The following is a 14,463-nucleotide window of genomic DNA, read 5'->3' on the forward strand; positions in this document are numbered from 1 at the left end:
GGCTGAGAGTGCTGACTAAGCAGAAGAGGGGCTTGTGCGCGTACAAGTGTGTGTGTTTGTCAAAACAAGAAATCTTGCAGTTCCTTTCAGATGGTCATAAAACACTGGTTACAACTTATACAATCGATAACACAATTATTTTTCTGTGTCGTGGGCTGTGATTGTTACATTAAATAAGACTCTTTAAAAAAAATAAAGATGAGCGATTGACTCTCCTCTTCTCAGCCAACTCTAATCCACAAATCCTCAATAGGGTCATTGGGACTCCATGACATAGTTAGATCATGCACTGCTTAAAGGTGTCATTTTCCTATCCTAGATGTAATTTTAAATGATTTTTGGTGTAAATGATTATCTAAAGCCTCTTAGACCAGCCTAAGATTTGGAAAAAAACAAACTAAAAAACAAGGTAAATGGACCGATCACACAATTAAGGAGTGGAAAGGTAAGACGATTAATTACTTCATATCTAGTTCCTTCAAATCTGATTTTACTCTAAAGGAAAAAGAACATTTTGATTTTAATCACTTTAGTTAATTATGGGTTGTTGTTTTTTTAAATTCATACAAGTCAAACAAGCTTTTCTCTATTGTTTAAAATGTTTCTGAAAGGTTTTAACAGATGAATAATAACAAATATGTCCAAGCTGGGATGTTTACAGTGCATAGATTGATTAAAATTCCATTAAGAAAGTATTTTTGTGAAAATTGAGACATTTGACTATTGTTACATTTTTTCAAGTTTTTCTGAATGCTGAATTTTGTTGTTTCACGATTCAATGTACATGAGAAAAGACAAATATTGGTAAATGAAATAAAAAAACAAAAGTTTTGTCAGCCGTCACACTCATTTGATGAGGTTTTTGTTCCCATTTGCACTGTGCCTCTGAAATGCAATCTTATACATTTTTATTGATGACTTGGCAAGAGGTCTTTTTAAACGACCTGCTCTAAAATAATTACTTCAGTCTTTTTTTTTTTACCTTTATTTTTTAAAGTCAAATATAAAGTTTGACATTGTTATGGTCAGTCTGCTTCGAATGCTCCATGAACCGTTCCTATAATCTAATGCTGAGGAGGAAAATGCTTTTTTCTCCTCCGTGTGCATAATTTATGGAAAGCAATGCTTTATTAAACAAATCCAGCATTCTATAAATGTGTTCAGAGACTTTTTAATTAACTGAAATGTTGTCTTTTTTCCCTCCAGCAATCCTCACAGTGGCTTATTCTGAATAATTTGTGATGTTACAAAGAACAGAGTGGTCTGTAATGGTTTGATAATTGAGAAAATGGGGAAAGAATGACAAATTAAGTGGAGGATTTTTAAAATGAAGTGAGGTTCTGCTTTGCAGCGTGGATTTTCAGATAAATATTTAAATTGCAGTTATTTACATAACATCTAATTAAAATAATTGGTATATTTGCAGTTAGCAATTAAATTCTGACCCCAATAAGTGTTTTGCTGTTAGGTCTTTTGTCTCAGATGAATGATCAAGTTCTTTTTGAGTATTGATCATCCTAAAAAACACTGATTTAGGACTGTTTTTACTTTATTTTTGTTAAATCCTAATTTATTTTTACTATTTTTCAGTGTAGATTGCAGAAGCGTCGCCATGAGCTCATCCACAGCAGTTCACCGCCTCTCTTTACCACCTCACACAGAACCACAGTCTTGCACCGACAGTGGAGAGCAAAGCGAAGAAGAACTGTAAGCTGAATCTCTATGAAAGGCTTAAATAAGGAGAAAAAAGTCAGAAAACATCATTAAATTAAAAATGTTCATTTAAATAAATGATTGCTGGGATTGTGTTTGTAACAGAAATAGACCAGAGTCAAATCCCCCTCATGTGACCAACACAAATAACAACAACAATAATGAAGAGTAAGATTTTAAGTATTTTAAAGCCCTTCAAAGCCCTTCAAAATAAGAGCCGCAGCAGATTATTCCCGTTTAATATTTTACCTGTTTTTTTAGAGAGGAAAAGGCACAAAGGAAAAAAGAGAGGAAGGAGAGGAAAGAGAAAAAAGAGTAAGTATTTTGTGATTCTATATTTAATATAGTTTTACAGCAAGAGAACACTTCAACTCATCTTTCTTTTTTAATGTTTTTAGAAAGAAAAAGAAGAAGAAGGAGGAAAAAGAAGCCAAAGAGAAGGATGAAAAGGAAAAAGTAGAGAAAGAAAAGGAAAAAGAGAAGGAAAAGGAAAAAGAGAAGGAAAAGGAAAAAGAAAAAGCAAAGGAAAAAGAGAAAGAAAAGGACAAGGACAAGTAAAAAAAAATACCAAAAAGCTTTATAGAAACTTTTTACATATTGTTATTGCTTGGTTTCTCCCATCACCTCTTTCTCTTTTTTTAGGCCTAAAGAAATATTTGTGATTAATCCAGCTGGGAATCTATATTACAACTGGCTGTTTTTCATCACAGTGCCTGTTATGTACAACTGGACCATGATCGTTGCCAGGTGACTATTAAATATGTAACTCTGTCAGCTCTGTAAGCTCATTAAAACTTCAACTTTTAAATAAAATAAAAACATAACAACATTGATTCAAATAGATAGAAACAATTTTAATGCCAGCAAGACTATCAAGAAAAGCCATAAACCATCAAATTATGTTTAAAAATGGAAATGTAAAGGCATCTTCCAACTCCTGCAACCTTCTTGCAAGTGTTGCGTTCCATTTTCTGTCCTCAGCAAAGTGCAGAAATGGTGACGCTTGTTGTTTTTAACTAAGGACTTGCTCTAAATTTGTGATTTAAATCATTCATTTTAAAGATCCGTGGGACAGGACAAAGATTTCTTGGCACAAGTGGAATTCGGAACTGTAGTATATTTTTTTGTATACAAGAGTAGAAACAACTTGTGTACCAGGCACTCAGAGAAAAATAAATCAAGACAAAAAACTGTGCTTGAAATAGAGACTGGAACCGGAGTGAATGAAAATGATCTGGATTTTAGAAAAAGTAGTGTCAAAAAGTCGACCATGATACTAACCTTCGCATGTCTTTGTTTTCTTACCTTTGTTTCTACAATCAGAGCTTGCTTTGAAGAACTTCAGCATGACTATATAATCTATTGGTTCTTTTTGGATTACACTTCTGACTTAATATACCTAGCTGACATGTTCTTCAGGACCAGAACAGGTAAAGTATTAATCCATCTAAATAGATCCTTAAAGTCATCAAGTTTCAGTGATACCAGTGAAAATCAGGACATATTTTCCTTTGAAAATAAAAATAAAAATTTATATTTATGTCTGACATTGCAGGCTACCTTGAACAAGGTTTGATGGTGAAAGACAAGAAGCTGCTCCAGGATCGCTATACATCCAGCTTCCAGTTCCGTCTTGATGCTCTATCCATGCTGCCGACAGATATTTTCTATCTTGTTTTAGGTCTTGATTACCCAGAGATCCGAATCAACAAGCTGCTGAGAATAGGTCGAATGATGGAATTCTTCACGAAGACAGAAACCAAAACTAACTACCCTAACATCTTTCGCATTGCAAACCTGATCATGTACATCCTCATCATCATTCACTGGAATGCCTGTTTGTACTTTTCTTTTTCTAAATCCATCGGCTTTGGGGCCGATGATTGGGTCTATCCAGCTCTGGATGATCCTGATGAACCGGAGTTTGGGCAGCCAATGAGGAAGTATGCGTTTAGTCTCTACTGGTCCACTCTGACGCTGACCACCATCGGAGAAACCCCCCCACCAGCTCTGGATTCAGAATTCTTTTTCCATGTGATGGACTTCCTGGTTGGTGTCCTGATCTTTGCTACTATTGTGGGAAACATCGCCACAATGATCTCCAACATGAATGCAGCTCAAGCCCAGTTCCAGTCTCGGATTGACAACATCAAGCACTATATGCAGGTTAATAATGTGCCACATAAGCATACTATTGTGTTGATCCCTTTTCTTGATGATTCCCTTTCTTTTTGTTCGTAGGCTCGAAAAGTCAGCAAAGAGCTTGAGTTGCGAGTCATCAAGTGGTTTGATTACCTGTGGAATAATGGAAAGGCACAAGATGAAAGAGAAGTGCTGCGATACCTCCCAGACAAGTTGAAAGCAGAAATAGCCATCCAGGTCCACATGGACACCTTGAAAAAAGTTCGTATTTTTGCAGACTGCGAGGCAGGACTCCTCATCGAACTGGTGCTAAAACTCCGACCACAGGTTTTCAGCCCGGGAGACTACATCTGCAAAAAGGGGGACATTGGTCGTGAGATGTACATCATCAAAGACGGAAAGCTAGCAGTGGTTGCCGATGATGGGGTCACACAGTTTGTTGTGCTAGGTAGTGGCAGCTATTTTGGTGAGATCAGTATTCTTAATATTAAAGGCAGCAAAGCAGGAAACAGGCGGACAGCGAACATCCGCAGCATTGGATACTCTGATCTCTTCTGCCTCTCCAAAGATGACCTAATGGAGTCCCTGTTAGAGTATCCAGACGCCAAAGGTATGCTGGAGGAGAAGGGAAGGCAGATCCTGATAAAAGACGGCCTGATAGACCTGGATCCCGCAAACATCAAACCTGAGGCGAAAGAGCTGGAAGAAAAGGTGGACAAGTTGTATAACGCAATGGACTTGATGCAAACTAAGCTCAAGAAGATTCTACAAAAGAAAAAAAGCGCTGACAAAGCACTCAAAGAGCGAATCAAAGATCTGGAGCGCCTGAGTGGAGAAGAAGCAGAAGAAGATGAGGAGGATGAAGATGTGAAAAAGGAAGCAACAGTGGAAGAAGCTGTGGAGGAGAGAGCAGATGGAAAGGTAGGAGATGATGAGGAGGAGAAAAAAGAAGAAGAAAAAGGTGAAGTGTCGGAGAAAGGTGAAGAAAAAAGAGGGGAAGAGGAAGAAAAACCAGAGGAAATGAAGGAGGAAAAAGATGAAGATGAAGAGGAAGAAGAAGAAAAGAAAACAGATGAGGATGAGAAAAAATGAAGCTATTTTCAATAAACGGAACAGCTGCAAAATATCAATTTCAAACATGTTTTAATAGAGAAAGTCCTTGGTTTTGGATTTGCTTCCTAAATAACTCACTGAGAGAATAAATAAAAGGTAATAGTGAAGTGTTTAACTGTTTACCATGAATTTGAATTTTGACCTTAAAGGGATGAATAAAGTTTTCCTGATTGAAGCTGCATTCATAAAATAACTTTTTTTTAATAATATGACAAAAAGTACTGGTGTAGGCAGGGGTCAGTTTAAACTCATATATAGTTATGTAACTAATATATAACTCATATACAGTTGAAAACATTTGTATTTTTAAGATAAACATTTTACCAAGATATAAAATTATACATTTTTATTCATATTGCAGTTCCAGAATACAATTGTTTCCCCTTTAACCTGTGACTGAAAAGGTTAGTTCCTTCATTCACTCCGTATTTACAAATTATTTTGTAAAGTTTTATTTAAAAAAAATAATAAAACCACCAAAAACCAGTGTATTAAACAGAAAAAAAAACATTCTTAAATATTTCTATGTCATTTTGGAAGGTTTTTTTGTTCGAAGAGACATAGACAATAAGGGTTCCACTCCAGTGCAAAGACTCTTTTTCTTTAGTTTTTTCTCCTTTTCTAATAACAAAAGTAAGCAAAACACAGCGAGTGCAATGTGAAATTCAGTGTTACTCAGTATGTGTGCTCTGATACTCCGTTCTAAAAGCCTGTGAAAATGACTTGGCAGAATAAGTGCAGCAGGGCAACAAACTATGTGTCATTTACCCTGAGGAAATTTCTGTCTCTGAGGCTGGTTTCCTGAAGAAGATGTTTTTCTTAAGGATTTAGTGCCTCACGGGCTTCTTTCCAGCCTTGGAACATCCATTAAATAAATAGCAAACTGGTCTGTTGTTCCATGTAGCTGGGAAAACAAGTCATTTGACGTGTTTTTCACTACTTGTATGCTTTGCACATGATTCTGTAAATTAAAATGGCATTCATAGATTGATATAATTCTCATTTAAACTGAAGTTTTTCACATATTTATTGTTTAAAAACTGTAGTTGCCTATAAGTGTACAAAAATCTGCAAAAGGTTTTACCAAATTTTAAATGTCTCTGATAAATGTCAACTTTTCTTTTGATTTAATTAAGTTTTCTGTTCTAACTTTTTAACTTGAAAGTTTTACAAATCACTCCTCTTGCCAAAACAAAAATGAGGTCAGTGTCTTCAATTTGATTTCACTTTGGTCCTTTTTTCTTTATTCTTTCCCTCTATTCACCTTTTCTACCCTCATATCAGAACATCTTTTATAAATCCTTTAGCTAAATTTAGGAGAAAATAACTACCAATTTAGGTAACAGGCACAAGTAATGGAGGTCATGGCTCACAAGGTGGCAGCCCTGTCCCAGCAAGTAGCAGACTATTATTTACCTCCATGAATGGATGTGAAGTGGTTCCATTGTTACAGGAAAATCACTGGTGCATGTCTTGTGTGCATGGGTTCTCAATCAAATTCATTTTCACAAGCAGGGAGAAGAAATAAGTTGATCATAGGGGGTAGCAGGGGTGCTGCTGGAATTTTAAGGGGATGCTGTGCGAAAATTCCCAGAAATCTCTCCAGCCAGTATTTCTCAAAATTCCTTTAACACTCACCAACAACGTGAAATGCATGCAAAATTCAAAATATGTCATTTGGGGTTTTTTTTCACAAAAAATACGAAAACCATTAAACAGCTTTTATTCAAAAACTAAATGTTTAAAGGAAAGCATCACATGTAAAACCAGAACAATTACAAACATAACTATATTTGTTATCAATCCGTTTGTTTTTTTGTTTTTTTTATGAGTGAAACATGGGAAGAGTAATTTATCCTTAGAGTCGTCATATCCCCATCTCCCATAGCCAAAGTTCCAGGTCTAGGTTTTTGGCAAAGTGCCTTTTTGGTAACAATGCAAGTCAGGGGTCACTTGATTAATTCTCACTGTGACAAGCAACTGCGATTTACTCTCTAATGAAAGAGTCGTAAATTACACCTTTTTCTGATTAGTCTCCATGTAAAAACATTCTATGCGTCCCCGGGATGCCACATGTGCAAAGTGAGCCTGACTATCGATCAACAACAACCACAAATCAATTACATGTTGGCATGATTTTTTGTTTTTTCTTACATATAAAGCATGTCAATTCAGATTCAGTGCAGCGTCTTGTGGAACCATATTGTGTACAGATGGAAATGATGAAAAACCTTTCTTGAAAACAAAACCTGCTTAGGTGTTATAAATTTTCATTTAATTGAGTACCCCCCCCCCCCCCCCCCCCCCCCGAACAAATCAACCCATGTTGTGTGTGGGGGGTGGGTGGCTGAAAGTGTGTCAGTATCGGCTGACCTCCAGCAAGCAGCTTCTTTGCAGAGGTTAACCTAAAACAGCAGACATCCCTGTATCACATTTACTTCAACTGTGTAATTTTGTAAAGAGGAATATAACTGTGGAACCAAATTATACTTTGCGGTCATTTTGTGGCTGAATTATGTCCACATAAAGTGTCTGTGAAGGATAAAAACAAAGCTATCATCACATCAGGCAATTCTAAGGTCTTTTTTTGAGTCTAATTGTGATCATTTTGGCCCAGGGGGGCTACTCACCAACAGAGCCGCAGGTAAAACATGTCTCACACACACGCAGACACAGATAGATTATTTTTCACATAAAATTTTGATCCCTCTGTAGACCTAACCTTTTTGGACATTCATAATTTGCTATGATAATGTATCATTTTTATAGGCGTAAATGCTTAACATCAATCTTTTTAGTACAACCCCAGCTTCTTTTTTTTAACATATATTTTCATTATTTCACACAATAATTCCACAATTAACCTGAAACTGTTCAAAAAAGTCAATTCCAGCAAGCAACATTTTATTTTGTCTTTATTTTTACTGCCAAAAAAAAGAAATTGATCAGTTTTCATATTTTACAACAAAGATCAAATGTGTAACGAAAAAACTAAAATTCATAAATGTAAAACTTAAAGAAGGTCAAAACAATGTAAAAACTGTCTAAAGAACCAGGCAAAGCTCTATTAAACTATGTGCAATGTCCCGAAGATGTATTCCTCGGTGGATCTCAATGTGTCAATTTTAAAACCATCACGTTAAATTTGGAATAAAAACTAGAATAATGGGGGGTAAGTGTCATTCTAAACAAATGATGTGATTGGCAAACACAGTAAATTTAGAGACAGCTAAGGTTTTTTTTCTTGGTTTATTTTGAAAGATCAAACCCATCAGTTGTTAAAGATGGCATTACAATGTGACCACCGTACCTGGGCTTCAGGTGTCCTTCATTGTTTATGCATGGCTGTCTCTTTGGGACTCATTAGCTGACTAACATGAATGACATCTCTACGCGATTTCCACCATCCTGACTGTCTATGCATTGGAACATGAGTCATGATTGTGAAACACCAAAGGTAAGACTCATTTCAGAGAGTTGTCAAAAATGTCAAAGGGAAACATATCCTGTGTTTTGTCTCTGCTGTTTGTTCGGTGGAGGTTTGTCACACAGTTTCAGGTCTGGAATCTTCTCTATTTCTTCTGTCAGCTGTCATCTTGGTCGTATTTATGGCACAATAAAAGCAGCTCTTTGAAAGCACTGAAAATATTCCAACCAGCTCATCAAATTCTCATCTCTCTGCCAGGTGTTTCCGTGGCCACATAAAAAAAACATTTATGCCTATGGTATGTAGCTATTTAGTTGGGACGTCACCTGAAGCCCTAAAGGTCTTTCTCGAATCAAAACAGAGTTGAACATCATGAATAAAATGTAAGATTACACAACTCTGCAGCAGAAAGATGTTTTTCACACAAAACTGAAGCTTTCAAAGCAAAATCTTTTTTATTTTTTCTACCTTTGAAAATAATGGTAAATACCAAATTTCTCGAAGATGTTCACAAAGATATATGGTGTAGTTAAGCTGAGAGATCTTGTGGCATCACGCAAAAAAAAGTATTCTTTTACCTCCCCACAAACTGTGTTTGCTAAAAAACTCTTTACATGTTTTTCTTCACTTGCTAATATCAGCATCAGCACAGAATTATGTTGGTACCAAAATGGAGGAGAATGTGTACATCGTCTTGTTTGTCAGCAGTCGTACCAGCTCTACAGACAACATGAAATCAATCGATTCTTGTTGCTTATAATTTTTAAGAAAAAACAGCACATAAAAAACCTTACTTAAAGTTGATGTTTGAACATTTGTTTGAAGCCCTCGCTGAATTGTCTTTGATTTATGGTAATTTACTTTTTTACTGTCTTCTAGTTTACATGCAAAATAGGACATTCGACTAATTCTATGTTCATCAAACATTGCAAATAAGCTCCAATTTCTGCCTTTTCTCAAATTGATTTAAGTTAAATCTGAGAACTTTTTAGTATGCTAACAAGAATTGCTGGACCACTGACAGTACTAGTTAGATCAACTCATTGGAGTTGTCATATGGAAGCGATTCTGTAGCATTATTAAATATAAAAGTCAAAACCATAAATGCTTTTTCATTTTCAAAATGAAGCTGCATTTTTTGACTCAAAATTAAATGAAAAAGCAATCCGCCAAAATGCTTTTTCATTTTCTTCTTCAACACTGCTTATTCTGTCACTTAATTAAAATGAAAAAGAAAATGGTATTTGACATTTCATTTTCAAAAGGTTCTCTGGTAAATGTGTAGCAAAATTCATTTAGAAATGACTAATTTGACAGTTAAAATGGATTAACAGAAATGCTTTTTAATTTTCAAAATTAAGCTGAATCAAATTTCTCAAAATTCAGAATTACTTCCATATTGTCACAGCCGCCTGCACTTTAGTTTGTTTCAGATTCAAATAGATGTCTCTGGGTCCTAAGTGTCGACTCGTTTTGCATGAATCCTCATCTGCTTCTTTTTGAAGCCATCACTCAGGTGTTTAAAGAGTTTATAGCACTTTTTGTTCAACACATATGCTTCTTTTTTATTAATAAACTGGAATTTGGCTTCTTGCAGCATGGTTTCCTTCTACTGTTCTTCCTGTTACAACTTTAAAGACCCACTCTGATCATCCGTTGATTGTTGGAGAGTAAGGGTCCACTCATTTCCCATCATCCCTTTGTTTATCCCTTGTGCTATCTTAGATGACCCCACCCTTGCATTGACGTGTTCTCCCTACCATGACAAAGGTGGATAAAGGTGGAAAGATTTCATGTAATCCATGGACACAGGTGAGGTTCACAAATCATTGAAGAAAAAAGGTTCAGAGCACTGTCTAGTGGGTCTAGATGACCCATCTCCTAATGTTAAAGTGCCTAGGATAGCACAAAGGTTATATTCTCTTCCAGTAACTTACTGTCCCAACCAAACTTTATGAGCAATGTTGGAGCTATCCATTCGTACACTTTTGAGCCAGATTCCAGCTCAGACGAGACAAAACAAAGATTTTTTGGATTCAGTCGTCTACAAAGAGATGCATCAGGATGGGGCAGTGCCGTTAGAGGTTCTACTTCAAACCTAATAAGCTGTTTCAAATGGGATTTTTCATGTGCTCCTGATTTACAACGATTTGAATAAAGAAATACTGGCAAATGCAATATTAAGCCAATTTTCAGTATATATTTCCTCCTTCATGAGGACAGTGTTGTTCAAAACACCAAAAACGTGATTTTAATCGGAGTGGGTCTTTAGCATCAATACTTTTTAAAGGTCCTTTTTGAAGGGCTTGTTCAGGGTCTTATCAGAGCTCAAAGACTCAAAAGAAAGCCATGCAGGTGAGGAACAGCCTCACCTGCCAACCCTGACTGCACGTCACTGACCATCAGATATCCACAGTGGTTGTCCTTTTTCTAGTCTGGGTATTTATTTGTTCATTTATATTTCAAAGTAGTCACCCAGACCTTATACCATTGCACATGACATCATCTATGAGGATCAAACATCCATTTCATTGCACAATATGTATGCTTTATAGTCATACAGCCGCTGCTTTATCCTTAAAACTTTTGCTGTTTGCATATTCCCAGGAGACAAAAATCTCTCAAGTGCCTGATGTGAATCAGAATTAGCCTTAATAGACTGCAGCAAGACTCCTTCTTCACAATGCCTCCATGTACAATATAAAGATGCATGTTTTGATTACATCATCAATTATTCAAGCTTCTTGTCCTAATTTGGTCATCTCTTGATTAGGAATGATTAGCATATTGTTCCTGTATAAAGAAAGATTTCAGGCAAAAATGAGTAACTCATCGGAGGAGCAAGAAAACATCACAATCAATGGAAGAACCAATTTACATTCTGCAACCCTTTAAGCTGCTCTCTGCAGTGATGGTCTTGTTTTATTGTGAGCTATGCAAATTTGTGAATAATTTCAAATAAGATTCTTTGTTTTCTTACTCTGCCATTGTTTATACTCCACATGTAATTGTAAGAATGGTCTGCAAAGCAACTGCTTGCAGAGCAGAGATGAGTAAATCTCTCGTGGCAACCAAAATGTTTTGACGCACTTTCCAGTGATTTGGGATTTGTTCCAATGTTCTTTGATTCTTGATACATAAAGTACAAATGAATTAGAAGTTGTAGTTCAGAAAAAACTCAACTTGACTGAATAAAAAAAAACGTTTAGAAGTATAATCAGAATATTTTGTTTTATTCTTATGGTGATGAAGTGAATCAGCTTTCTATGGAGCTCCTATAGGGCCATTGAAGAAAAAAAAAATTGAAGTAAAAAAATAAATAAAAAACTAACAGGTACGCACCCGTTAGTACCGGGTTAGTTTTTTTTTTTTTACTTCAACTGGGGATTTTTTCACCAGTTACTAATAGCCATTAATATAAATAGCAAATGGCTTCAGTTTGTCATAAGAATCCAAATGCCAAATATAATTTGGACCCTTTGGAAGCCCAAAGGGGTCCATTCGCAGTCCATTTTGAATGCACTTTGCATGCATCCACCAATATTAATATTAAGAGTTTACTCGATGATCTTTATTCTTCCTGAACCTGTTCTAAACTGGTGTAACCCCAGGGCCAAAACAAACCACATGACTTTAAAACTCGTTTAGGATGACGTTCAGAGATGATATCAATGTGACGGTAAGCAAGCAAAGCTGTAATCTCTTTGTAGACAAGGCACCGTGACTAACTGGTGTGCACCAGTTATTTTTTATTTTTTACTTCAATTTTTTCTTTTCTTCAATGGCCCTTTAGGGGCTCCGTAGCTTTCACCCGGCAATGAGAGTTTTTATGTTTGTGCTGAAATGCCTTTGTGGACCTAAAGGATTTGATGAGTTTCGAAGGAAATCTATGAAATCCAGAGGAGATCATGGCATAATGTCTACACAAACAGATGAAGTGTGTTTATCTAAGGCGAGCAGTTGGATGCCTTGAGGGAACTTGAGCCTGTTAGGTTTTGACTCTTGCCATGACAGAAAAAGAGAGTTAGATAAATTTTACCAGCAGGGAAAGGCATCACTGCATCTCCACTCATCCTTGATCTAGCCTTCCCATAGGTCTTTTAATTATGATAATACCGTATTTTGCCGAAATTTATAAACCTGTGTTTATTTCTAGGCCAGAGTTTCTGCAGAGCGGCAGAAGTTTATCTGAAATTTGCCTTTGTTGTGTTGGTACGGAGCCTACCCTGACTTCTCATTGCCACTTTGTTAAAACTCCAACCTAACATAATCAATGCAACAAAAATGGCGAGAATATCAGAGCTATTAGGCCACAAATTTTGAGTCAGATGCCAGCTCAGATGAGAGTAAAAAAGATGTACTTGGATCTATTTGTCTGCAAGTGGATGCATCAGAATAAAGCAGAGAAGGGAGGTAGTGGCCCCTGCAACTGTAGCACCTAGGCTTTTTTAAATGGTACCTGCTCCTGGATCCCAATAATTTGATTATAGAAATTTAAGCTTAATTTTCTCTCTCTCTCTCTCTTTATATATATATATATATACTGTATGTACTCCATCATCAGAAAAATGCCACAAGAACGTGTTAAAAACACCAAAAACACGGTTTTTATTGGAGTGAGTCTTTCAGACACAAGGTAGATCCATGAGTGCTTGCAACCTCATCTCAGAGGAAATTGATTATTTCTGCCATATATATGTAGAATATATATAGGATGTAGTCTCAATTTTCTCTTTGTGGCTTTTTTGGAATGCTGCTGCCACGCAGCATCTGTTGGGTTAGGAGTTGCATAATGTGCATGAAGAGAGAAGGCAGACCGTCTATTAGTTATTCATGAAGTTTGAAAGACCAGCGGCGGAAGGCTTATCAATCAATCTCTCTTACTGTTTGTGTCACACGCGCGCTAGTCTGCCTGTTGCTGCTGCCGCCTGTGGCTTTGCACGTTTAGAAGCCACTGCGGGTTCACGCACACTTCCACTGAGCTGTTTTGGTTTATTCACAATGGTCAGTGGACGCAACGGAGGAGGAGGATGAGAATGAGTCTCTCTTTTTTTTTGTCTTTTTAGCACTGCTTAACTTTTGCGTAATGAAAGCTGTGCGTAAAACATCTCCCGCCGTTCAAGTTTGGTACCTCATTCATTCTTAAACCTCCGTGAATCCACAAGCTTAACCACACCGGAGAAGAAGAGGAGAGGATGGGAGCCCCGAATAACGGATCCAACATAACGTCCAACTATACCAACCAGTTTGTGCAGCCCGTGTGGCGCGTCGCTCTCTGGTCGGTTGCCTACAGCTTGGTTTTGGCGGTGGCCGTTTTTGGAAATGTCATCGTCATTTGGATCATTCTTGCGCACAAGCGTATGAGAACGGTGACGAATTACTTCTTGCTCAACTTGGCGTTTTCGGACGCGTCCATGGCTGCGTTCAACACTCTGATCAACTTCATCTACGCTGCGCACGGGGAGTGGTACTTTGGAGAGGCTTACTGCAAATTCCACAACTTCTTCCCGGTCACATCTGTGTTTGCAAGCATCTACTCGATGACTGCGATAGCAGTGGACAGGTGGGTTCAACCTCACAAAATTATAAAACACAATTTAAATCGTCAAACTGCCCGTTTTTATGGAAGAGGAACTCCTTTTGGCATATGTTATCTGGAAAATTGGGAGTCTTATTGCAAATGCTGGACTCTTTAATAAAAAAACGTAAAAATAATAATGATGCACATGAAAAAAATATTGCTGTTTCAATGACCTGAAGTAATCTAATTTAAAAACGTGTAAATGATATTCTAGACATAGTGCTCCTGGTCATCAAACATGGTCAGGATAACCTGCAACAGATATTGAATAGTGCAAAGAAGAGCATATTATTTATTTATTTATTTTGAGTGCACTCTATTACATCCCAGGTGATGCAGGCATGGAAACAATGTAAGATCTCACGTGGACTCACTGTCATCTCTAAGCTTTTTTTTTTCATGTGATTTACTAACAGTTCTGAATTCTTCCACATGATAGTTTCCAATATAGGAGCAGATGATTATGTATCATTTACATACGTCTTTG

At 36.8% G+C, this 14,463-nt stretch overlaps 2 protein-coding genes across 3 annotated transcripts in view; both read left to right on the top strand.

The window, feature by feature from the left end:
* The first annotated feature begins 288 nt into the window (after positions 1–288).
* LOC144990239 (cyclic nucleotide-gated channel rod photoreceptor subunit alpha-like) lies at positions 289–5,158 on the top strand. Of its 2 annotated transcripts, none has more exons than XM_078943279.1 (9): positions 289–445; positions 1,591–1,707; positions 1,819–1,881; positions 1,975–2,028; positions 2,112–2,267; positions 2,356–2,460; positions 3,037–3,143; positions 3,269–3,879; positions 3,955–5,158. In XM_078943279.1, exons 2-9 carry the CDS (start codon positions 1,613–1,615, stop codon positions 4,945–4,947), a joined length of 2,184 nt encoding a protein of 727 aa, XP_078799405.1. In that variant the 5' UTR covers positions 289–445; positions 1,591–1,612; the 3' UTR covers positions 4,948–5,158. The 2 variants fall into 2 exon arrangements, with proteins under 2 accessions (XP_078799405.1, XP_078799406.1); XM_078943280.1 differs by having other exon boundaries at positions 312–445; positions 1,596–1,707.
* Positions 5,159–13,289: 8,131 nt separating this feature from the next.
* Positions 13,290–14,463, top strand: part of LOC144990241 (neuromedin-K receptor-like) — a 37,752-nt gene continuing 36,578 nt past the window's right edge. The window contains exon 1 of the mRNA XM_078943281.1: positions 13,290–13,958. Within this exon, the coding sequence (XP_078799407.1) occupies positions 13,591–13,958 (368 nt within the window). The 5' untranslated portion in view covers positions 13,290–13,590. The remainder of the gene's footprint in view (positions 13,959–14,463) is intronic.

Source organism: Oryzias latipes, assembly GCF_053564925.1.
Source record: "Oryzias latipes strain Hd-rR chromosome 1 unlocalized genomic scaffold, Olatipes_Hd-rR_3.1 chr1_Y".
In the NCBI taxonomy this organism is placed as follows: domain Eukaryota; kingdom Metazoa; phylum Chordata; class Actinopteri; order Beloniformes; family Adrianichthyidae; genus Oryzias; species Oryzias latipes.